Source organism: Sus scrofa, chromosome 13, assembly GCF_000003025.6.
Source record: "Sus scrofa isolate TJ Tabasco breed Duroc chromosome 13, Sscrofa11.1, whole genome shotgun sequence".
In the NCBI taxonomy this organism is placed as follows: Eukaryota; Metazoa; Chordata; class Mammalia; order Artiodactyla; family Suidae; genus Sus; species Sus scrofa.
Window position 1 is genome coordinate 17,897,873 of NC_010455.5, and position 26,200 is coordinate 17,924,072.

General features: G+C 44.0%; 1 protein-coding gene across 1 annotated transcript in view; it reads right to left on the minus strand.

Annotated features, from left to right (window-relative positions):
• Positions 1–26,200, minus strand: part of OSBPL10 (oxysterol binding protein like 10) — a 381,121-nt gene that overhangs the window by 246,705 nt on the left and 108,216 nt on the right. Inside the window, exons 2-3 of the mRNA XM_003483138.4 lie at positions 25,224–25,399; positions 21,064–21,143 (exon numbers count right to left, since the gene is read on the minus strand). Of these exons, the coding sequence (XP_003483186.2) occupies positions 21,064–21,143; positions 25,224–25,399 (256 nt within the window). The remainder of the gene's footprint in view (positions 1–21,063; positions 21,144–25,223; positions 25,400–26,200) is intronic.

Genomic DNA, 26,200 nt, shown 5'->3' on the forward strand with positions numbered 1-26,200 from the left:
CTCCATTATATTCTGGCCCTGGGACCAATGACCCTTCCTAAGCCTCAGTTTTCCTCATCTGTGAAATGGAGATGACACCTTCCTAATAGAAATGTTCTGAGAATTATACCAGGGAGGAGTGCTTCTTGGCAGGAAGCATTTGCAGAGTCAGGAGACTTTTGGGGGTTGTCACACGTGGTGGTGGAGGTGCCACCAGCACCTAGTGGGTGGAGGGCAGGGACATTGGTGAGTGTCAGGATGCCCCTCACAGCAAAGAAGGATCCAGCCAAAGGTGTTGACAATGCTGAGGCTAACAAACGGTGAATTCAAGTGATGTGAGTGGAAGGAATTTATGTGCACCATTTATCATTATTAGCATTAGAAAAAAAAAACATGTTTGTGTGGCATCTGAGCAGACTGTTTCCATTGTACAAAAATAGCTTCCTGTTTTTTTCATCAATACATGATGAGGAGCTAGGAATTTCGATCTTCCATGCTATAAGCTGAAAGGAAAGAGCACCAGTGGCAGCATGCTGCATACAGTAGGCAGTTAATAAATGCCTGCTGTCCAGTACAAAAGAGTTCTTGAATCCAAAGAGGTAGAGGTATGCAGGCCTGCCAAGTAGCAGGGCTGATGGGAGATAAAAGGAAGTTGCCATTAAGAGAAGCTGCCAAGTAGATAAATGAAAATAAAATTCCTAAATACAGGTATCAGGCATCAGCAAACTTGTCCCACTGCTGACCTGGACAAGGACAGTTCAGAGAGAAGAAAGATCCTGAAGGTAGATGCTCTCCTACTGACAGAACTCAGGATTCCACTGAAAATGTCCAGTGGGCTTCTTGATAACCTCTTCAGGCTGGTGTTGACGGAGTCTGCAGAAGGCTGTAAAAGCAGTTAAAAGTATGGAGTTCCTTGGTGGTGCAGTGTCGCTGTCGCGAGACATGTTTCTACATATTTTCTCAGCCTCTTTGCTGAAAACTCTATCTTGTCCTGCTTTACTTTACCCCATCTTCCTGCTTGAAAAACAGTCGCAGTGATGGTGAATGACTTAAGCTTAAGAACAAAGACCTAAAGGCATAAGTTATTCATAGGGTCAGCTGAATGAGGACTTCATGCGTTGGTCTAGGCACACTGGACCTGTGCAGATTGGCACGCCATTTGCACAGCATGACACGACCTCTTAAGAATAAAAGAGGAGCCCCATAGCCCCAAGGGGTTTATGAGGGGTCATTAGCTGGATACGCATTAGCAAGGAGAACCGAGGTGCAAACCTAGGCACGCCTCCGGGTTGCTGCAGATAGGAACGCTGTCTGTAGAAGCACAATGGTGATTCTCTAGATGCTATGCATAGATAGCAGACAGACGCCAAGCTTCCTTATATGCTAATGATTGTTAAATGCCTAAAGGTCAGAGTAAAAGCTTAATCAGCAACCGGCTAAGTGACTTCTAAAATAACTTAAAAAAAACCTATATCCTGCACCTACAACCCCCTTCTCACGTGACATAATCCTAAAAAACACAATAAAAGCAATGTGGTTTCTTAAGGCAGTGCACTTGGTCCCTGAGACCTTGAGTCCCCTGGTTCCCACCTTTACTTAAGATAAATGTCTCTGTGTCTTGTTCTATGTTAACTCTTCCCTTAAGTTTCACAGCACCCGTTCTTCAGCCCCATCCTGCTGAGCTGGTCTCGGCAGGGCAGCAGGTTAAGGATCTGGCATTGTCACTGCTGTGGCTCAGGTGGCAGCTGTGAAGCAGGTTTGACCCCTGGCCCAGAAACTGCTGCATGGCTTCGTAGGTGAAGCAACCACCCCCACCCCCCAAAAAGCAGCTAAGAGTAGGAAATGATGAGGGTAATGTTTTTGGGAAAGAAACAGGATCATCAAATCTTCACTACAGGCAAGAGAGGGTAGGGAGGCAGATGCCGGGCAGAACCAAAAACTACCCATCAGGGTTAGACAGTCTCCTTGAAGACATGACTCCGAGGGGTGGGTGGGTAGAGGGATGGGTATAGATGAGTGTAAATGGGCACATGGGGGTGGATAAAGATGAATAGGTCCATCTGAGAACTGATTCCACTGATACTCACCCAAAACTCCTGAATTAACTTTCCAAATATTTTCATTTTCCTACATTGATACATTAAAGATCTAATGACATATTAAAGATCCAGTACTGGAGTTCCCGTCGTGGCACAGTGGTTAACGAATCCAACTAGGAACCATGAGGTTGCGGGTTCGGTCCCTGCCCTTGCTCAGTGGGTTAACGATCCGGCGTTGCCGTGAGCTGTGGTGTAGGTTGCAGACGCAGCTCGGATCCCGCGTTGCTGTGGCTCTGGCATAGGCCAGTGGCTACAGCTCCGATTGGACCCCTAGCCTGGGAACCTCCATATGCCGAGGGAGCAGCCCAAGAAATAGCAACAACAACAAAAGACAAAGGCCAAAAAAAAAAAAAAAAAAAAAAAAAGATCCAGTACTTAGAAAATCTTTTATCCCTTCTTGAACCGAGAAGTATCAATTTACATCTTCCCCCTTTTGGAAAACACCCCACATCCTGTTCTAAGGTACGAGAGAGACCAGTAAAGAGTGGTCTGCCCCATTCCCGCATCAGGGGCCCCAGACGTGGGGAGGGAGCCCCATCCACTGGCTTCAGTGTCCAAGACCCGGGTTCAAAAATTCAGCCCCTTACCAGGTATGTGACCCAAGGTAGTTATTTATAATCTCTCAGGGTTTTATTGTCGTCATTCTCTATTAGGAAACTAGAACCACCTTGTAAGAATCTTGTAAGATTAAATTAAATAATATCCATTAAAGTACTTACCACTGTGCCTAGTATTCTGATCAGTGTTTATAGCAACTGGCATAATAATTTTATATATTATGTTTATACAAAATATTTTTTGGCCATGCCTGTGGCATGCAGAAGTTTCCAGGACAGGGATCAAACTCGTGCCACAGCAGCGAGCTAAGCCACAGCAGGCACAACACCAGATCCTTTGCACCACCACAGAACTCCTATATAAAGTATTTTTATTACTGGTCACCCACAACCTTAGTTCATAATATGTAAATGATATCTCGATAAAGTTTTGGGGGTTTTTTTGTTTTTGTTTTTTTGGTCTTTTTTAGGGCCGTACCGGCAGCATGTGGAGGTTCCCAGGCTAGGGGTCGAATCAGAGCTGTAGCTGCCAGCCTATGCCAGAGCCACAGCAACCCGGGATCCGAGCCGCGTCTTCGACCTACACCTCAGCTCATGGCAACACCGGATCCTTAACCCCCTGAGCAAGGCCAGGGATCAAACCTGCAACCTCATGGTTCCTAGTCATGATTCCTTTCCCCTGTGCCAAGACAGGAACTCCTAAAGGTTTTGTTTGTTTGTTTGTTTGTTTAAGATAAATGTCAAAGAGAATATAGAGAAGGAACTAGAAAAGTTACCCAACTGTATAGCCCAACCTTGAGTTAGGGGTAGTTTGCCCCTGACTTGGTCCAGCCCTCTTTTCTAAATCTCTGTCCTCTATATTTCATTATTCTCCCTACTCTGCAAAACCCAGTATTCTACCCAGTTTTCCATATTAGCCTGACTGCAATGACCCACAACACCCCCTCCCCCCAAATTCTCTTTAACTCCCAGTAAACCACTGAATTCCTTTGTGGTTAGTCTCAGCTAGGTAATAGCAAGTGAATAATTACTTTCCTTAAAATCATACTAACATATAAATGATTCTGGGGAAATTTCTCCCAAGGTATATATTTTTTTAAAAAACAGTCTTGGGGTTTTTTTTTTTCTGGCCACACCCACAGAATATGGAAGTTCTGGTATGGCGGGCCAGGGATCAAACCTGAGCTAGAACAGTGACAACACCAGATCCTTAAACCACTAGGCCACCAGGGTAATCCCCATTGAATCTTGTTTTTAAAAGTGTTAGACTAGACATGATTTTCTAAAACTTTTTACACAGAATTTCAAACGTCCATGAAGTTACAAAAAAAAAAAAAAACAAACCCAAAAAAACAGAACTCCTGGGTACCCTTCACTCAGTTTCACCAACTGCCATTATACCCCATATGTGAACTTCATTCTCTCTCTTTTCTTCCACTCAACACACACACACACACACACACACAATTATAAAACATATAAAAAATGTTTCCTAAAGCATCTGAGTACAGTTACATGCATCATGGCCTTTTGCCCTTAGTATTAATTACTTCATGTGTCTTTCCTAAAAATAAGGATATGTTCTGACATAACCACAGAATAGTTATCAGCTAGCTACCTTTATCTAACCCACAGTCCATAATTAATTTTGTCAATACAAAATCAAATCCAGTTGAAGGGCAGGTACTATGTTTAACTGTCACGTTTAGACTCATTTAATTTGGAACCTTTCCACTATCTTCTTGATCACTTAGGATACTTACAATTTTAAAGAATACAGTATGCATGGGATGTATTTTTTATTTTTTTATTGTTTTGTCTTTTTAGGGCCACATGTGTGGCATATGGAGGTTCCCAGGCTAGGGGTGGAATCAGAGCTACAGCTGCCGGCCCACACCACAGCCATAGCAATGCCAGATTCGAGCCAAGTCTGTGACCTACACCATAGCTCATGGCCTGGGATCGAACCTGCGTCCTCACGGATACTCGTCAGATTCGTTTCCACTGAGCCATGCGATGGGAATTCCAGGATATATCTTTTAGTAGGAATACTTTAAAATCCTCACTTGTTTTCTAGACTCTGGCCTTGCTTTTTCTTCTAGAACCTCTGGCTACCTGACAGAGTACCTATCTGCTTGTTGACAGTCTCCCCAACAAAAGCGAGCCCCATGTAACCACCTTCCACAGAACCACCATATCCCTGGAGCCTGAGCATCATGGCACCCAAGAACTCAGTGTTTGCTGAATACTCTTCCAAGGTGACCTCCTTCTAAGCTTCCCTCCTAAAGTCAGCAAAACAGGGACCAGCCTGTGCACAGCTGACCCCAACTGCCTGTCTGGATTCTCCTCTCCTTAGCATGTTCATTCATACTTGCCTATGATCAAGCGTAGGAATATCTTCAGACCACGACTTGTCTATCTTGCTCCAGATCAAAACTTCTGAAAACATCTACCAATATAAAACCATCCTCCAAGATCTTAGACAGAAAAAGCAACTCAACTATTTATTCTAGAACAAAGCCCCATTAATGTGCATATAAATAGAAGGAATAAATTAGTTCAAATGCATCAAAACTGCACTCTTATAGAGTTCCCACTACAGCTCTGCAATTTAAGAACCTGACAGTCTCTGTGAGCATGCAGGTTCGATCCCTGGCCTCCTCAGTGGGTTAAGGATCCGGCATTGCTGCAAGGTGCAGTGTAGGCCACAGCAATATTGCTGTGGCTGTGGTGCAGGCCAGCAGCTGCAGCTCCTATTCAACCCCTAGCCCAGGAACTTCCATATGCCACAGGTGTGAACAGAAAAAGGAAAAAAAAAATGTACTCATTTTTTCTTAAAAAGTTTTTTAGCAATTTCTACTGTGGCACAGTGGGTTAAGAAGCCAACTGCAGCAGCTTGGGTTGCCAAGGAGGGGCAGTTTCAATCCTGAGCCTGGTGAATCAAGTTAAAGCATCCCGAGTTGCTGCAGCCATGATGTAAGTTGTAGCTGCGGTTGAATTTCAATCTCTGGTCTGGGGAACTTCCATATGTCGCAGGTACAGCCATGAAAAAATTTTTTTTTAATCTGAAGGTCCCTTAAGACCTCCTTGGTAGCACTAACATTTTCCTTTTGGGGAAGGCAGGCAGCCTAATTTTAAAATTATGCTCAAGAAGGCAGGCGAAATCGTTGTACTTTATTAAGACAATAAAAACTCCCCAAACTTTATCGTTTTAATAAAAGCTGTTCTTAAAGTTGTGTTTTATTTACTTAATTTGATGATGTGTTTAGGAGGGTGATGTTTTAAGTACCCAAAAGGTAATTATCTGTGAAAAATTCTAAAAGAAAAACGGCACTGAGTTTTGTATAACATGAAAGCAAAATTGCTGAATAGCAGAAAATGGGAAGACAGAGCCAAGAAGAATAAATCCTCTGATGAGTTTGTCCAACTTTACTTACTGGGAGTTTATCGAGCTTAAACCCATCCTATTCAGTTCCCCCAAAGACCTGCTTCTTAGAAACACAGACAGGACCTCGTAATGCTCTCCTTTTCAACTTGCGGCACTTTTTACCTGGGGGTCTCCATGGGAGATGTGGTTGCTCTTGCTTTTTCCCTAACAATTTGAGGAAAGGAATAAACATTTTTTTTGGCTGTGCCCACAGCATGTGTAAGTTCCAAGGGCAGGGATCAAACCCATGCCACAACAGTAACCTGAACTACAGCGGTGACAACACCAGATCCTCAACTGCTAGGCCACCAGGGAACTCCCATGACATTTTAAAAATATTAAATCAGGCTGGTACACTGTACAGTAAAATGTGTGAGTTGAATTTTTTGAGACACATGAAATTTCTAAAAATGTTTTCAGGTGGGCAGCACAACCCCCTTCAACCTTCTGGGAAGAAACTCTGCTCACAGAACCCTGCACCCAGATGCAGGCTAAAGCTCTCAACTAACAGCCCCAGCACCAAGGGCTGCTGCCAAGAAACAAACCCTCCATATTCACCCTTCATCACTGTCTAATTCCAATAAAAGGGGGGAAAGGGAGCACTTCCCCCAAAAAGCATTAAACTTTCAACACCTCAAACCGTATCAAGGAAAATCAATTCTGAGAAACAAGAATAGAAGTCTAATCTGAATTGGCAGGAATTTGGAATTATCGAATATCTTCAAGGACATCTGGTCTCGAGTCAAGACTATAATGAGAAGCAGGTTCATCAGGGGCTGCCTGGTAAAGAGCTTCTGCCAACAGATAAAGGGCCAACCTGACAGTGGGCTAAGAGAGCACAGCACTCAGCCAGCCTCAGCTCTGCTTTTTGCAAAGAAAAAATTTTTACAAAGTTAAATTTTAACTATTTGAGTAACTACTATATATCTATCAAGGCACAACATGAAAATGTCTACTTTCTTTCAACCCTAAGTCACAGTTCCCCCTTCTCTCCCAGGGGCAACCACAGTTGCAAGCCCCTTGTGGGTCTTTCCAAAGGGTGCATCTTGTGTATCTATATTTGATCTGTTGTTTACTGTTTGACTGGTTGATTGGCTCCACCATGGTACAACTTTTTTGTTTCTTAAACTTTCCATCCACTTTAATGGTGGCCATTTAAAGAAGTAAAAAAATTCTCTTCTGATTATTTTAGAGACTCATTTATCAGAAATACCCAATATTGGTAGAGCCTCCTTGCCTGCCCACTTGAATCTCTCACAAGCATCCTATCTAAATAAATTTATTTCCTGAATATCAAAAAAAAAAAAAAAGAAAACAAAAGAAAGAAATACCCCATGTTGCAAGCTGTGCATACAGTCTTGGGCATCTGACCCTGGCTATTTCCCAAAGGAGATCACCTCACGAGGTCACACTGGGCAGGGTCCCCCTGGTAGTCCAGTACCCCTTATGGAAACCAACTCAGCATCTGGCTCTATAGTAAGAGCAGAAGAGATGTGACCTCACCAAATTCTCACCACAACCTACAGTTCAAGTTTCACATCAACAACTGTTGTCCGCATTTCACAGATGAGAAACTGAGGCTCAGAGAGCGACTTGACCCCGGTGGCATGAGAGGACTGGTTTTGAACCAGGGGGCCATCCACTCCACAGCCTCAGAAAGTGAGACTGGAGGCACTCACCACGAGACTACATAATATGAACAGTGCCAAACCAGTTTGGTCTGGATTATTCCAGAACTTTCTGATGCCTGGGGAATAAGACGCTTGGAGCAGTCTAGCAAACCTTTTCAGGGAAGAGTCATTACAGTGAAGTTTGGGAGGAGGTTCTCACTTAGCCTCTGCTTCTGAGTGATTGTCTTCAGGTGGAACCGAACTCTGCAGCCAAGTTACCTGTCAACACAGAGGTTCTTGCAAAGCTGGAAGAGTTCGTGTTAAAAAGAGAACTGGTATCTGTGAAGAGCTTACGGTCATTTAATCCTAAAAACCACCTTGTATGATTTTTCTTTTGGCTGCATCTGCGGCATATGGAAGTTCCCAGGCTGGGGATCGAATCTGAGTCACAACTGCCACCTATGCTGCAGCTGTGGCAATGCCAGATCCTTAACCCGCTGCACCAAGGATCAAACCCAGGCTGCCACAGAGACAATGCCACAGCAGGAGCTCCTCAAGGGGGGTTTCTTTTGAGGGTAATAAAATGTTCTGGGTTGAGATGGTGGTGATGGTTGCACACGGTCTAAACTATATCTCGCATCTTTTTTAAAAAAAAATGGCAGCCCTTGCTAGTTATGAGACCATGGAAAGGCATATTACTTATCCGTCCTTGCCAATAACATGGGATAAAAGTTGTACCTGCCTCATAGGGCTGTTGTGAGAAATACATAAGATAATCAAAGAGAAGCACTTCTCCTGGGGCCTGTCACATAGCAATGCATTGATAAATGCCCTTTATTATTATTTCTTTCTCCCCGAAATGATGTGTTCTTTTTGGTTGCTTTTTTCTTCTCTCTTAAAAACAGAATTAGGAATTTGGGATTAATATATACACACTACTACTCATAAAACAGAACACCAACGTGGACTACTGTACAGCAGAGGGAACTCTATTCAATACTGTGTAATACCTATATGGGAAAAGAATTTGAAAAGGAATGGATAGATATATCCATATATACACACACACAAAACTGAATCACTTTGGGGTGCATCTGACACTACCACTACATGGTCAATCAACTATATGTCAATAAAATAAAATTTTAAAAAGTCAGGCTACATTTTCTTTGACTGTTACTCCTGATTGATTTTTAGCTACAGGAAGCTCAGAGCTCTCTACACATTAAAAAAAAAAAAAAACTCTCCAGTATTTGATCTAAGAAAAAACACAGTAGTATTCAAGGAAAATTAAAATATGATAACTTGGATATAGTTCAGGAAACCCCAACCCAGTAGTATTACAACAGCACTACCACTGTAATACTACTGTTACTGACACACAGCGGGGAGGAGTGAGGAAGCGGAAGCAGAGCTGACATTTATTAAGTGCTTCAAAAGTGCTTTATATCCACCATGACTTGTCATGACGGTGGCAGATGTGGAGGAGGCAGATATGACTTGAGCACAGTCCTGGGTCCTAAGTACACAGTCAACCCTGAAAGCTGACTTTTACACACGAGCGCGCACGTGTGCACACACATACACACCATGAGAGGCGCTGTCATACACGTGTGTCCTGGAATAAACAGGAGCACAGGAGAGACGGTCCACCCTGAGCATCAGGAAGGCATTACAGAAGTCACCACACGGGAATGTGCCACAGGAAATCAGAGAGGGAAAGGCATTCTTAGCCCAGCAAATGCACAGAAGCATCAAAGTACACAGTGTTTCTAGGGATCTAGGGGCCTTGAAGGTGGGAGCAGAGGGGAAAAAAAATAGACCTCAAATGTGATGGGTGGCTGTCCTCAAGGCAAAGCTCTAGACTTTGTCTCAGGAAGTGAGTGCAAGGAAAGTTGGTGTGAGCCACACATGAGGAGTTCCCACTATGATGCAATGGGATCAGCAGTATCTCTGCAGTACCGGGACTCAGGTTTGATCCCCAGCCCAGCATGGTGGGTTAAAGGATCCTGTGTTGCTGCAGCTGCAGTGTAGGGGTTACAAACGCAGCCTGGATCTAATCCCTGGCCTGGGAACACACATGAAACTGTCCAGGCCATGAAGGGTATGCATAACCAAAAAGTCATCAAGTATCTGAAGGCTGTCACCTCACAGAAGCATCGTGTGTCATTCTGATGTTACAGCGGAGGAGTTGGGAGACGTGCCAGGCCAGACACTGGGGCTGAGCACAGGGTTAGTGGCCCTAAAAGAGGGCTGCATTTTTACTGTACGTGCTCCAAAATGCAGAGAGTTATGCTGAACTTTAGGGCCCAGATGTAGATTTTCTGATCAATGAGCTCATCCAGGCAAAGGACTTACAGAGGTCGTGGTTCGATCAACTCCCACAGAAGCTCTCCCAGCCACACTGAGATGATCCTTACTGGGAAAGAGCAGGTTGTTGCTAAACCAGAAGAGGACATTGCGCAGGAGAAAAGGATATCCCAGAAGAAACTGAAGAAACAAAAACTTATGGCCCAAGAATAAATTCCACAAAAAGTAAATGCAAATAAAAGTAAAAAAAAAAAAAAAAAAACACAAACAAACAAACAAACAAACAAACAAACAAAAAAACAAACAAAGAAAGAAAGAAAGCAAAAGAAAAAAAGCTCAAACCACTTTTCTTGGCAAACAGCTACAGTGGGGTGAGCAGGGAGCAAAATCTGACCACACGAAAACACCTATTCCTGCCTTCAGGCGAGGAAGAGCAGTGTCTCTGTCGCACAGACAAGTCCAAGGGAGAAGTGAGCGTGATTAGGACGTTCAATGCCAAAGCCATGGGGTAGACCAGAAGGCCTGACCGGAAGGATGCAGTCAAAGCCAGGAAGGAAGGACAGAGGGGTGGGAGCAGCAGTCAACCTTTTCAGATTTTAAAAAAAGCACAACACTGTCCATAGCACCAAAGGAGATGAAACTGGACACTTCCAAGTTCCTCCTTAGAAACCATACAGTTATAATGGAAGCTTTATCAGCACTGTTTGACAGAAGCTTCCGTGACAGTGGAAACGTTCTAGCCCTGTGCTGTCCAATACTGACATGTCAGCCAAGCACGGTTACTGAGCGCCTAAAATGTGGCTAAGTGGGATGGAGAAACGAGCTTCCAAATTCAATTTCAGTTTAAACAGGTTCTTGTCCTATTCCTTACAGCTACTATTACTACACATGGAACAGAGGGAGTTTAGGATCCCTTCCCACTTTCTAATCATTCTGTTACCCTAAGCAATTCCAAATTGTTCAGAGGGACCTCAAAGTTGGTCATTCATAAAAGAGAGGTATTCAACATCATCTGTGACATTACTTCTGAAATTCTTACGGTCACTCCATGAGGTACCAGCAGTACCCCCTCTCTAGGTGAATAAAATCAGGTATTGCTGTGAGGAGAATCAACCCACATCTCTTCATTATTACCATAAATATTCTGGTAGCCGTGTGTGTGCAGACAGTGGGATGAGGTGGGGCCAGGACTGGATGACAGCTGAAGCCCCTTGCAACCCTGTGGTTTCAGATTCTACAGTTGCCACCAGGTTAGTTCCAACAAGCAGCTGCTTCCTGTTGTGATGCATCCTAGCCAAGATATCAAAAGCACCTCTCCAAAGCCCTCTGGCTCACACCCCAGCACAGCAAAAGTCAGGAAAGTTGCAGTCATTCATCATCAGAAACCTAGTTTCCTGGAAGAAACAACTTTTTCTTTTCCCCTTTTTGTCTTTAAGGGCCGCACCTGCAGCATGTGGAGTTCCCAGGCTAGGGGTCCAATCAGAGCTGTAGTCACCGGCCTACGCCAGAGCCACAGCCATGGCAGATCTGAGCTGCATCTGCAACCTACACCACAGCTCTCAGCAACATGGGATCCTTAACCCACTGAGCAAGGTCAGGGATTGAACCCACATCCTCATGGATGCTAATAGGGTTTGTTAACCACTGAGCCACAACGGGATCTCTGGTAGAAACAGTTAAACAGCCCCTTCAAAACTTCTCACTCTGCAAACAAGGCTGTGGATTTAACACACAGTCAGAATCCACCCTCCCCCCATGTATCTCCCGAGAACAAACATTCTAATTCCCCAGAAATAGTCCATGCATCCCCCACACGTTCCCCAGATAAAGTCTCCGGATGTCCCCCAACTGGGTTCCTTGCACCTGGCAACATGGCTACTAGGGGCAGATCACCAGTCTACCCACTCCTGTGCAGTCAACCAAGTGTACAGCCCTTGGAACAGAAGGCACCCACAGAGCATGTTCCCCTGGGCCAGAGGGGACAAGGAGTCAACCCATGGGAGTCAGTTTGCCAGGCCAGCCCATCACACTTCAGCCTCTTCTCTCACTGTCCAAAGCCCTGTCATGCCCTGATGGAACCTCTACATCACTGGGACAAGAAGGGTAAACCAGATGTCATGGCAAAAGCAAGGGATGTGACATCAACTGATGAATGGATAAAGATGTGGTACATATATATACAATGGAATACTACTCAGCCATAAAAAAGAATGAAATAATGCCATCTGCAGCACCATGGATGGACCTAGAGATTATCATACTAAGTGGAGTAAGTCAGAGAAAGACAAATGTCATATAATATCACTTATATATGGAATCTAAAATATGACACAAAAGAACTTATCTATGAAATGAAAGCTGACTCACAGATACAGAGAACAAACTTGTAGTTGCCAATGTTGTAAGTTGGATTGGGAGTTCAGGATTACCAGAAGCAAACTATCATATACAGGATGAATAAACAACAATGTCCTACTATGGCACAAAAAGTATACGCAATATGCTATGGTAAACCATATGGAAAAGAAAATGAAAAAGAATATATATAACTGAGTAGCTTTGCTACACAGCAGAAATTTACACATTGTAAATCAACTATACTTCAATAAATTTTTTTTTTTTTGGTCTTTTTTGTCTTTTTGTTGTTGTTGTTGTTGTTGCTATTTCTTGGGCCGCTCCTGCGGCATATGGAGGTTCCCAGGCTAGGGGTCTAATCGGAGCTGTAGCCACCGGACTACGCCAGAGCCACAGCAACGCGGGATTCGAGCCGCGTCTGCAACCTACACCTCAGCTCACGGCAACGCCGGATCCTTAACCCACTGAGCAAGGGCAGGGACCGAACCCGCAACCTCATGGTTCCTAGTCGGATTCGTTAACCACTGCGCCACAACGGGAACTCCACAATAAATTTTTTTTTAAACAGTGTTAGGGACTGCATCACTAGTGCCAGCTATCACGGGCAGGTCCTCACTGGACATGAACTTGCTGGGGCTGCCAGAGGAGAATAAGAGATGCCTCGCCCAGTCCTGGGGCTGCCAGACCCCAGCCCCCACTGAGGAGCCAGCACTTTAACACCAAGAAGCCTCACATGAACTGTTTGCCAACTATCATTCTAGGGGTTGGGGAAAAAAAAAAAAAGAAAAAATACTTGTATTTGGGCAGCTCTAGCATGAATATTTATATAAACTCTCCATGAAATGGAGTAGCTTTGCTGCTCCTCCAAGACCTCTTAATGCTTACAATTTAAATTTTAAATCCTGTATTAGACAATCATCTTCCTCCACGACCAAATGCGCATAAGACTGAACCCTGAAATTTGCATTTTAATTTAGAATTACCTAGCAAGGACGGTGAGTCCTGACCACACACCAATCTGATCTAACCAGTGTCTTCAAACGTTTCACAGACAAAATTTCCTGACAAAATTCCCAGGGACCTCCTGTCTTCCTAAGTCAATGTGGTGGTCTGGGTTTGCTCTCAGGGAGTACCTGATCCTGTACAGAAGTCAGACAGGAAACCGGATCCCTGGAGCCAGAAGCAGCAATGCAGGAATGGAGCAAGGCTTCAGCCTGAGAGCCCAGGGAAAGGCCTTTCAAATACAATGAGTATTATAAACTATTACAAATGTCCCCAACATCTACTTTTCCTTAATATTCTCATTGATTTTTTTTAAAAGCTGCATTTTAGCAGTAAAGACTTCCCGTTTCCTCAACTGCCCATCTGGATCTAAACGAGAGCAGGACAAGGAATAAGGGGTGACAAGTAACTAGAAGATAAAGCCTAAAGGAGATTCTGGAAATGTCCCAAGACACAAGTCTCAGATGATGCCCTCACACATTCACTATAAAGAGAAAGCAAGCCAAAGACAGAGCAGGCCTATGGCCAAAGCCTCGTCTCAGCGTCCATCCTCAGGCGAGGTGAGCTCCCCAGGAGAAGCAGTATGTGCTTTTCGTGCACACTCGTGTATGGTATGGAAAGGACTGGAGGGGAGTTCCCGTCCTGGCTCAGTGGGTTAAGAATCCAACACAGTATCCCTGAGGATTTGGTTCAATCCCTGGCCTCCATCAGTGGATTAAGGATCTGGTACTGCAGCAAGCTGTGGGGTAGGTCACAGATGAGGCCAGATTCTGTATTGCTGTGCCTGTGGTGTAAACCGCAGCTGCAGCTTCGATTTGACTCCTAGCTTAGGAACTTCCATATGCTGCAGGTGTGGCCTTAAAAAAAGGGAAAAACAGACAGACAGGAGGGATGGCCCCTCTACATGGAGTCATGTGATCACCTTCTAGTTCTCTACACAGAAAAGGCTCTGGCAGGATGTACACCCAAATGGCATCATCACAGATTAGGTCTGGAGCTGGAATTGGGGGTGATTTTCTTCTCTTCTTTATACTTTCCTATCTTATTAGTGTTTTGTGTTGTGCATAATATGCACTTTATTTTTTTTACAGGAATGCTACTTCCATTTTGGGGAAAACAATGCCTTCACAAGCTGTCAGCTGTCAACACCTGACAAGAGTATGTTTGTAGTGGAGACGGGGGCACTTGTCAGAAAGGAGGTGGCTGAGGCAAAAGGGAGCTGCCCCCAGAGTTTAGCCCCACAACTCTCTCCCTGTCATCATGGACTTGGTTGGAGACTTTATTTCTACAGGTACTGAAAATCATCCCCTCCTGTCACTTGTCATCCTTTAGGGCTGAAAGTCGGGGAGAGAACAAATGCCCTATTAGCATCGGAAGAAACAAGTGAACTGAGTATATGAGTCGCCCCAACAAGTGAATCCACTTCCATGTCCAGAAAAGAAAAAAATCAAAGAAATATTAAAATATATTAATACAGTAAAACTGTAGCAAGCCAGAACCCTCACAGAAAAAGTCATTGTGAATAGTTTCATGGATTCCTGGCTGTTTGCACCAAAAATGAGTTCAGATGTGATACACACACACACACAATGGAATACTATTTAGTCATGAAAAAAACACCAAAATAATGCCATTTGCAGCAATGTGGACAGATACTAGAGATTATCATACTAGGTGAAGTAAGTCAAAGAAAGAGACAAATACCACATCACTCATATGTGGAATCTAAAATATGACACAAATGAGCCTATCTACAAAACAGAAATAGACTCACAGACATAGAGAACAGACTTGTGGTTACCGAGGGGGAAGGGTGAGGGAGGGGAGGATTGGGAGCTTGGGATTAGCAGATGCAAACTATCAGATTTAGATTGGATAGACAAGAGGTCCTACTATATAGCATAGGGAACTATATCCAATCTCCTGGGATAGACCATAATGGAAAGGAATATTAAAAAGAATGTAGAGGCACAACACTGTAAGTCAACTATACCTTAATTTTTTTAAAGTGTATGTGTGTAAAAACAAAGTCACTTTACTGTACAGTAGGAATTAGCACATTGTAGATCAACTACACGTTAATAAAAAAATATATTTAAAAATTGTATAAAAATAAAGGTTTTGCCCTAACCTAACAACAACAGATGCAGTAAATTTCCACCAAGTTGAGCCTCTAAAAATTCTCTTAATTAGTCAGAATGAAAGCCAATAAAACTAGTCTTCAAAATCTGACTGTCCTTTCAATGATTTTCCAATCACTTGACTACTGCCCTCATTATCCCACTCTTCACACAGGGCAAAGGTAACCTGGAAACTGCATCATTCATAACTTCCTCCAACTCCCCCCATATCCCCAAATATTGGCTGCCATTGATTCTGAATGTCCCTGAGTTCTCTGTGTGGTCATTTGAAAATAATGAAGCCTACGGGAAAGCACACATATACCCCCAAATGGATCAAAAGCACACCTGTCTTCCCTGAGGAGTTTGCCAAAAGGCCTAGGACAGGACTGGTCATCTTTAAAGCTCTTTACAGCTCCAGAGCCCTGTCTGGAATCTGGTTTATCCTGTGATTCTCATCAAGGTGAGTTTGAATGATAAGCCATTTCATCTGCCTAATACTTGATCCAAGGAATACCTGATTTGATTTTATTTTTTGTCTTTTTAGGGCTGCATACGTGGCATATGGAGGTTCCCAGGCTAGGGGTCGCATTGGAGCTGCAGCCTCCAGCCTACGCCACAGCCACAGCAATTCCAGATCCTTAATGAACTTTGCGAGGTTGGGGATTGAACCTGCATCCACTGAGATTCATTTCCACTGAGCCACGATGGGAACACCGGAATGCCTGATTTTAAAGGGTTTTTTTGGTTTGTTTTTGTTTTTTTGGCCATGCCCATGGCACTCAGAAGTTCGTGAGTGAGGGATCAAACTTGCAACACAGCAATTAGCTGAGCCACTGCAGGGACAATGCTAGATCCTCAACCAGCTGAGCCACCAGGGAACTCCAAATTAAAAGTGTTTTACAAGTCAAGTTCCAAGCAGCTGTAGGGAGAGTATTCTCCACAATCTACTAGGGAAGGATTTGCCTGCTAAGAGAAAATGAAGAGGAACCCAGGGAAAAGAAGGCTTACCAAGTATTCCTAACAACCGCAATGCAAATTTAGCAGGCATCCCACAGTTAACTGGATATCAAGTTTACACCAATTTTAAACCTAACTTCATTTTCACTACTTACTTCTACCCGAGCAGATTTGGCCTTCATCATGCTTCTGCTGAAGAATCAGGTCTGTTCACAATTTAAAAATTAATATTCCCTAATTGATCACAGTTGCTATGCTATTAATAAGTGGTGGCAGCAATCTCGTCTCCAGTTCTCAAATAAGGAGTCCTACAGCCCCTAACTTCTAAATTATCCTTTATTTTTGTTTCAATATTAACAGATTAATCTGTATTATTGAAATCACTCCTTCAGAAAATCTTCAAATTCTCCTATTTATAAGACCACTAGGATATCATTACCTTTCTTGTCTGCAGTGATCCCTCAAAGCACCAAAGCACTTTGCATCAGTTTCCCAACCTCAGTTCTTAGACTCAGAACAAATTTCAGATGAATTACTGATTTAAAAATGACAACTGGGGAGTTCCCGTCGTGGCTCAGTGGTTAACGAATCCGACTAGGAACCATGAGGTTGCGGGTTTGATCCCTGGCCTTGCTCAGTGGGTTAAGGATCCAGCGTTGCCGTGAGCTGTGGTGTAGGTCTCAGACGCAGCTTGGATCCTGCATTGCTGTGGCTGTGGCCTAGGCTGGTGGCTACAGCTCTGATTCGACCCCTAGCCTGGGAACCTCCATGTGCCGCGGGAGTGGCCCTAGAAAAGGCAAAAAGACAAAAATAAATAAATAAATAAATAAAAATGACAACTGGACTATAAACTCAGAGTTCTCTTGTGGCACAGCAGGTTAAGGACCCAGCATCATCACTATAGCAGCTTGGGTCGCTGCTGTGGCGCAGGTTCCATCCGTGGCCTAGGAACTTTCATATGTTTTGTGCGCAGCCAAAAAGCTTTCAACTCACTGAAAGAAAACTGAAGAATGTTTTCATAATTGTGGAGCAGAGAAGCTCTTTCTTTTCTTTTTTTCTTGTGAATAGTATGTTCTTTAGTCATTTCTGTTTACTTTGAGAATTCAAAATTAACATCCTTGCCCATGAACTTCTTCTAGACACCAGAAAATGTTTCAACCTTGTGCTCCACGTTGTTGTGCTGTGCTTTGTCCAAATGGACCTTTATGAGGCAGCTGCTGCCCAGCCTCACACAGATTCTCTTGCCCACGATCCCCCTCAGGAAAATCAAGTCCTCCAGGACGGCACTGGGCATAGCTGTTGGCGTGCAGCTCCTGGGATGCTTTTGCTTATTTTTTGTACTGCTTTTTCAAGTTGGCTTAGGCAGAATTCTCCCCTGAGTGATGAAGACAACATGCTTCCCACGGAACAACTTCTCCAACTCCTGCACGAGCTAGACTTGGATTTTCCAGAAAGACTTCAGTTGGGGAACGGGAACAAATCCACTGAACAAGGCCAAGGTACAAACCCACATCCTTATGGACACTGTCAGGTTCTTAACCCACTGAGCCATGACAGGAACTCCAGAGAAGTTTTTCCTAAATATGATGCAAATCCAAAAGCCAAATAGGAAAATACCCATAAATGTGACTACAAAAATATACTACATGGCAAAAAAATATATTCAAAGTCAAAATATAAACCTGCTAGGAGAAAAATAGCTACAGTGCAAATGACAGGCAAAGGACAAGTATATTTAACATATATAGAACTACTGCAAATCAAGAAGATGAATTCAGTAGAAACATGGGTGAAGGATACAAATAGCTATTTTGCAGAAAAGAAATACAAGTAGCCAATAAACATCTGAAAACATATTTGGCCCCAGTCATTATTTTAGAAGTGAAAATGAAAGTAACAGGAAGGTCCATTTTTTAATCTGTGAGACTATCAAAAACTGAATGTTAATAGGAGCTATGATTAGTTGTGGGGGGGGACACCCTTAAACACACAGAAGTGATGGAAGTACAAATTAGCACAATTTTTTTTTTCTTTTGGCAGAACCTACAGCATGCGAAGTTTCCATGCCAGGGATCCGAACCTGTGCCACAGCAATGACAATGCCGGATCCTTAACCCACTGAGCCACAAGGAAACTCTGAGGTATGTCCTTTTTATTTTACCCCTTTCTGTTCTATTTTATAAAGACTAAAAAGATATGTGTAAAAAATGTTTATACTGCTCTGCCTAGGTGTTTATAAAATACTGGTGAAATGCCTGGAACTCCTACTGTAATTCCTGGAAAATAAAGGAAGCCAGGGAAAACAGCTTTAGAAGTGGAGCTCTAAATACAGTTCCCAGATTCCACTTGGGTCAAGTCAAGAAGGGTGTTAAAGAAAGTGCAAAGGTAGTAAGCGAGCCAAGGAGACGTCTTCAGAAAGAAAAAATGAATAAAATCTTTGTGAAGAAGTCATTTCAGGTTGTATTTGGAGGCAGAATGGGGAATATAACTAAGCAAGACATTTCCCATGGCCTTAGGCAAGAGATCAGTCAGCTTAAGTAAATGTAATGCTAAGAAGTTTTTCTTTCTTTTTTTTTTTTTTTTTTTTTCTTTTTAGGGCCGCACCTGCACCATATGGAGGTTTCCAGACTAGGGGTTCAATTAAAGCTGTAGCCACCGACCTACACCACAGCTCATGGCAACGCCAGATCCTCAACCCACTGAGTGAGGCCAAGGATCAAACCCAAGTCCTCATGGACACCAGTTGGGTTGGTTAACTGCTGAGTCACAACAGGAATCCCTGGAACCCTAAGGAGTTTTAAGTGTGGGTCTTCCCAGCAGACACATAGAATACAGAAAAAGACTGCAACTGAATGTAACTAAATCCGAGCATAGGATAATGTTCAAATCTTCAATAATAATGTTATAATGATACGGAGTTCCGGTCGTGGCTCAGGAGAAACAAATATGACTAGTATCCATGAGGACGCAGGTTCGACCCCTGGCCTCACTCAGTGGGTTAAGGATCTGGCATTTCTGTGAACCGTGGTGTAGGTCTCAGATGCAGTTCAGATCCCACGTTGCTGTGGCTGTGGTGTAGGCTGGCAGCTGTAGCTCCGATTGGACCCCTAGCCTGGGAACCTCCATATACTGCAGGTGGGGTCCTAAAAAAGACCAAATGTTACAATGACGTAACAGTTTTTTTTTTTTTCTTTTCTTTGGCACCTTGTGGCATAAGGAGCTCCTAGGCAAGGAACTGAGCCACATCTGGGCCAGAGCTGCAACCCATGCCACAGCTACAGGAACACTGGATCCTTAACCCACAGCTGCAGAGACACCATCCATCCCACTGTACCATAGCAGGAACTCCAGAACGTTCATTTAACAAATATTTATTCCTCTGAATAAATTAATTTTCCAATTATTTCTTATATATATATACACGTATATAAGTATAGTTGATTTACAAGATTGTGTTAGTTTCAGGTGTACAGCAAAGTGATTCAGTGTTTTTTATTTAAGATTATGTTCCATCATAAATTATGACAAGACATTGACTATAATCCCCAGTGCTATACAGTAAAACTTTGTTGTTTATCTATTTTATGTATAGTAGTATCTATCTGCTAATCCCATACTCCTAATGCGTCCCTCCTCCCTCTCATTTTTGATAACCATAAGTTTGTTTTCTATGTCTGTTGAGTCCATTTATTTTGTACATAGATTCATTTGTATTATTTTCTACATATAAGCATGACAGTGCTTATCATGCTTATATGCATTTGGCTTTCTCTGTCTGACATATTTATTTCCTATATTTAATGACAGGAGATCCTCCAAATAATCCAGGAAAATGCCTACCTCCTATCTCCCAGCCCATGCACATCTTTTTTCCTGTTTCTGGCCTCACCCATGGCACATGGAAGTTCCTGGGCCAGGAACACATGTTGCAAGCCACATCTGCAACCTATGCCACAGCTGTGGTAACCCACTGTGCCAGGGATTGAATCGGCAATGCCAAGAGACAAGAAGGATCATTAACCCACTGTCCCACAGTGGGAACTCTAATTTTTTTTTTTTTTTTTTTTTTGGCTGTGCCTGTGTCATGTGGAGCCACAGCAGTGACAACGCTGGATCACTAACCCAATGAGCCACCAGGGAACTCCTCCCCTGCACATCTGACCCAAGATCTTATATAATGAATCCAGTGGAGCAACTAACTCACACAGGGATGCCAAACCACCCAAGAACATTCTTAGACATTTAAATGCAGAAGCTCCCTACAAAGCACTTAATCAGTCTGGGGATCTCGGTTTATTTAAAGATCAGGACAAAGAGTCTTCACCAACAGTAAACCTGACTTAGCTGCCACAGTGAAACCAGTTGCTCAAGCTTCTCCACAGGCCTCAACAAACAATGCAGAAAGCACTGGAAGCATCTTTCCAGAATCAGTTCTAATAAAGTGTGCCCCTGCACTCCACCTACAAGCGAATCCTCCCACTTTTCTTTGGCTTTAAACGTCTTATGTAGCAGGATAAGTATGAACTCATGATTGTGGAGAACTTAGAAACAGGAAAACAACTTCCCCAAAGCAGCAGATCACTGAGCTGAAGGGGAGCGCTCCAGGTGGCTGCAATACCCGCTGCCTCCCTGGGGGTCACTTACCTTAGAATTCGTCTCCATGTGGTACTTGGCACAGGCCCGAAGCTGAGTCACCCAGAATTGTTTCTCCTTTGCATCAGCAGCTAAAATAGAGAAAGAAAGGCTTACAGCAATTGTGCCCAAACACACCCACCCTCTTTCTACACCCACCTGAGGGGGTGGGGGCCTGGGGATGAAGAGCAGAGGAAGGCGAGAAAGGCAAACGCAGGTTGTACCCACACTGAAAAGCAAACACTAAATCAACCCAAAATTCCCTCCTAAATCATGTTTAAAAGGTCGCAGATGCAGCTCGGATCCTGCGTTGCTGTGGCTCTGGCATAGGCTGGTGTCACAGCTCTGATTAGACCCCTAGCCTGGGAATCTCCATATGCCGCAGGAGCGGCCCAACAAATGGCANAAGACAAAAAAAATAAATAAATAAATAAATAAAACATTCTGAATGTCTAAGGACAATGTTGCCATTTCTTTTAACCTCTTTTGAAAAAGTCTTTAAAAAGCATCAGGGAAAAGGAAACATGCTTATTTTAAAATGCCCTCGACCATAGGTGGCTAATATGAGGATCAAAGTATGGTTATCTATCGGAATTGTACTCTGGAGTTATCAGCCTTACAAAATAAGTGTTCAATTCAATTACTTTTCTTGACTATACCCAAGGCGTGCAGAAGTTCCAGAGCCAGGGATCAAATCCACAGCAGTGATGCAGTGATGATGCAGGATCTTTAACCCACTGAGCCATCAGGGAACTTCTGAATTACTTTTTTTTTTTTTGTTTTTTTTTTTGCTTTTGAGGGCTGCATCTGTGGCGTACAGAAGCTCACAGGCTATAGATCGAATCAAAGCTGCAGCTGCCACTCTATGCCACAGCCACAGCAACGTGGGATCCAAGTCATGTCTGCGAATTACACTGCAACTCAGAGCCACGCTGGATCCTTAATCTACTGATTGAGGCCAGGGATCAAATCTGCATCCTCATGGATACCAGTCAGATTCATTTCTGCCATGCCACAACAGGAACTCCCACTAGTCAGGTTCTTAACCTGCTGAGCCACAACGGGAACTCCTGAATTACCATTTTAGTATATGTTCTCAAGGGTTCTTATTATGACTGGACAAAACAATGTACTCAATGCTGCCTTAGAGACCCGCAAACTTGCCCCAAAAAGCCACTTAAGGACAAGTCACTTGCGTGGTCACAATCTTCCATCTACACCCCCATCTCTCAAATATATGAAATTATCTCGAGAGACCAAAGTAACAGATTCCCATGATATCTAAATTATTTAATTGCATAACTCACTGCATAAATATTTTTAATATCAACTGCAGAAATGTTGACTATGAGAAAAACAGAATGACTCCCCTAGAAATTTGTATTATTTACAGAAACGGGCCTAAGTGTCATTTGTCAATAAAACCCATTTCAGCTTGAACTTCAGGGGAAGAAATCGAGAGGTGTAGACCAGCCTAAGACCAGGCAAAGTCCACTTCCAAAGAAAAAGGATTTTCTGCAACAAATAAAGCCTTTTTCCTTAGGAAACACTTAGAATTGCCAAAGGCTCTGTATCCAAAACATTCTCTAAATCTGTGCATCTATTGACATCCAGATTCTACTCAATGTAGAGTGAGTGTGAAATGAGAAAACCAACACCTAGATCCTAGCAGAATGGGCTAAGAACCAGAGGGAGGCAGAAATTTACCTTGCCTTTGATGTAGTGGGTAAGTTTTTAAGCTAAATTTAGCCCATGTGATTATGCAGATAATGAAACTTTTATGTTTGCTATTAAAACTACCCTTAAAAAGAAGAAGCTTTGGTTTAGTTATCCAGAGAGTGACAATTACTAAAATGCAAAGGTGGCAGTGGGTTGGGGATCTGGTGTTGTCCTTGCAGAGGCTCTGGTCACTGCTTTGGCGCAGGTTCAGTCCTTGGCCTGGGAACTTCCACCTGCTGTGGGTGTGGCTCCAAATATTAAATAAATAAATAAAAGGCAAAAGGAGATGGCTCAATTGTCAGACTGTTTGGGCTATTCTTTTGTATGGGTCTGTGTCATTTATAAAACACTGGGGGAGGAGTTCCCATCGTGGCTCAGTGGTTAACGAATCCGACTAGGAACCACGAGGTTATGGGTTCGATCCCTGGCCTCACTCAGTGGGTTAAGGATCTGGCATTGCCGTGAGCTGTGGTGTAGATCGCAGACATGGCTTGGATCCTGTGTTGCTGTGGCTCTGGCGTAGGCGGGCAGCTGTAGCCCCGATTAGACCTCTAGCCCAGGAACTTCCATTTGCCAAGGGTGTGGCCCTAGAAAAAGACAAAAAACAAACAAAAAACACTAGGGGAGAGGGGAAGTGCCATACTTAATGCTGTACTTTTCACCTGCTATTGTTTCTGCTCTGACAATTGATTAAGCAATAAACAGCAAAGCGAAACCAAGGACCATACCATATAAATCACACGCTGCGTTAATCTCTAAGAGAACATGAATCTTCATGGTTCCCTCAAACTGAAAAACTTTCTTCAACTGTTTTTATTTCATAGGTTTGGGAGTTGTTTTATAGATCCTGAAATACGACTTGTACATAGATAATAAAGGAACCTCCGATGAGCCCACCCCTTGGTAGCAAAGCTTGGAGGGAGGACAGGAGATGGTCAGTTGAAGCCTTCAGGCGGGCTTTGAAGATGCTGGCCCATCACTGCTATCCTCCAGGTCAAGAAGAGAGAACAAGGGGCTTTTTTTTTTTTTTTTTTTTTTTTGTACTCAGCCCTTCCTTGGAGAAAAATGTTATGCAAGAGGCAGAATTATCAACCACCTGTAACAGTTAATACACACTTTTCTCAGATCCTAATAACACTGACTGTGTGTGTGTGCACATGCATGCAAACGTGCATTTGGGTTTTTATTTTGTCATTTTGTTTTCAAAATGTTTGTTTAATCAGAAGAAGATTGACAATTTTGATGGCGATGCACTAGTAACAGAATGCTAGAAGAGTCTAGCAATCAAGTTACACCACTGCAGTCAAGTCTGGCCCATCTAAAAAGCTGTGCAGTGGATGTGCCTCGGGGTGGCAGGACCTACAGTTCTGGTCAAATGCTGGGCTCCCCGAGATCCACAGAGGATGCTGAGACGACCTCAACTTTCCAGAGGCAAAGAGAAGGCAGAGAAAGTAGACAAGAGGAAATGACACTAGTTGGCTCTCATCAGGTTCTAATGCCACAATGAGTTAAAAGTCTAAATGAAGCCACCTTTTACTAAGAGCTGGTTCTAGAGAAATTTTGAGGGGAGGCTACAATAACCTTTCCAAGGCTTATTTTGTCCAGAGAGCACAGTCCCATGGACACTGGAGTGAAGATTCACCTGTAAGGTCCAAGAAAGTGTATACTGAGCTAATATGAAAAGTCTGCCAGGAGTTCCCGTCGTGGCGCAGTGGTTAACGTATCCGACTAAGAACCATGAGGTTGCGGGTTCGGTCCCTGCCCTTGCTCAGTGGGTTAATGATCCGGCGTTGCTGTGAGCTGTGGTGTAGGTTGCAGACGCGGCTTGGATCCCGTGTTGCTGTGGCTCTGGCGTAGGCCGGTGGCTACAGCTCCGATTGGACCCCTAGCCTGGGAACCTCCATATGCCGCGGGAGCGGCCCAAGAAATAGCAACAATAACAACAACAACGACAAAAGACAAAAAAAAAAAGAAAAGTCTGCCAAAGTTCAAAGGCTCAGCTGGTGTGGCCATCACTCACCTTTCCCTTGTCCTTAATTCCCCAGTTAATTAGGACTAAACACCTAATGTGAGCGCTACTCCCCACCTTGGGGGTAGGGAAGGCAGTGTCTGTCACCAGAGTCCTCAAACACAGGCAAATGTTAAAAGCAATTAACAAAAACAAAATCAGGAGTTCCCATGGAAACGAATCTGACTAGTATCCACCAGGATGCAGGTTCGATTCCTGACCTCGCTCATTGGTTTAAGGATCTGGCGTTGCCGTGAGCTGTGGTGTAGGTCGCAGACATGGCTCAGATCCCACGTTGCTGTGGCTCTGGTGTAGGCCAGAGCTATCCCTTGGACCCTTCACCTGGGAACCTCCATATGCCATGGGTGTGGCCCTAAAAAGACAAAAAAAGAAAAAAATCAAAAGCCACATCACTATGGTAACAGCAAACCCCTGCAGGCCGTACCTCTCAGTTTGTACATCTCCCCATTGGCAGAGTACACAACCAGCATGTGGGGTGCTTCGTCACTCAGGGACACGATGGCGCCAGATAGAGACAGGGCTCCCCGAGGCTTCTGGTGCTTGCTCTGCTCGTTCACAAAATATTGCAGGATGCCAGCCTCAAAATCCAGCACAAAGTACCTGTGCAGAGAGAACGACAGTGCATCAGTTTTCTCTCCCAGCAGAGAAGAACAGGACCGTACTCTTGGGTCACCATCAAGGCTCCTGATCCAGGAAGCTGGAGACTAGAAGTCCCTGCCAGGTGCCTGCAGGCGTCATCCCCAGGTCAGGAGAGAGCATTGGGTTCTTAAGTCAGATGGAGCTTATCACAGCCCTGGGGCAAGGGCCAGGCTCCTTCAGGATCCCAGCGATGCCCTTGAGTACAGACTCAGCTAACGGGCTCCACCTGACTTCCCAGCAACAGCTGGGGTTCACATCCAGGAAGCAGCAAGCAGGGACAGACTCCTGCTGGAGGGTGTGGTTAGGGTCAGAGCTCAGGGGCCCCCTGGGGAACTGGAGGTGCTCACAAATCCTCCCTTCCCACCCACAGGGGGGTACTCTCCAGAGGGCCCTTTGTAGATCACTTTTCACACAAGGAGCAAGAATCCCCTCCACCCTAGGAGGCCTCAATGCCACCAGACTCTTACCAGAAGAAAAACAGCAACTGCTAATTGCCTAAATCATTCAAACAAATCTTGGTAGCCGAGTACCTGGCCCATTTATTTTCACAGTCTATCACCAGGACATACTCAAAGACAACTGCCTCTTCCTCATCAGGGCAAGATGTCTCCATTCCAGACCCACATTCGTCCTGGGCCCCCCACTTCCCCAAAGGCTCAGCTCAGCCCCTGGCTTTCAGTTCCACTCATGCTGGCTCACCCCGCTGCCTCCCACCATGGGGCTCAGGGCTCGTGCTCTTTCCCGACCTGGAGCAGTGACTCA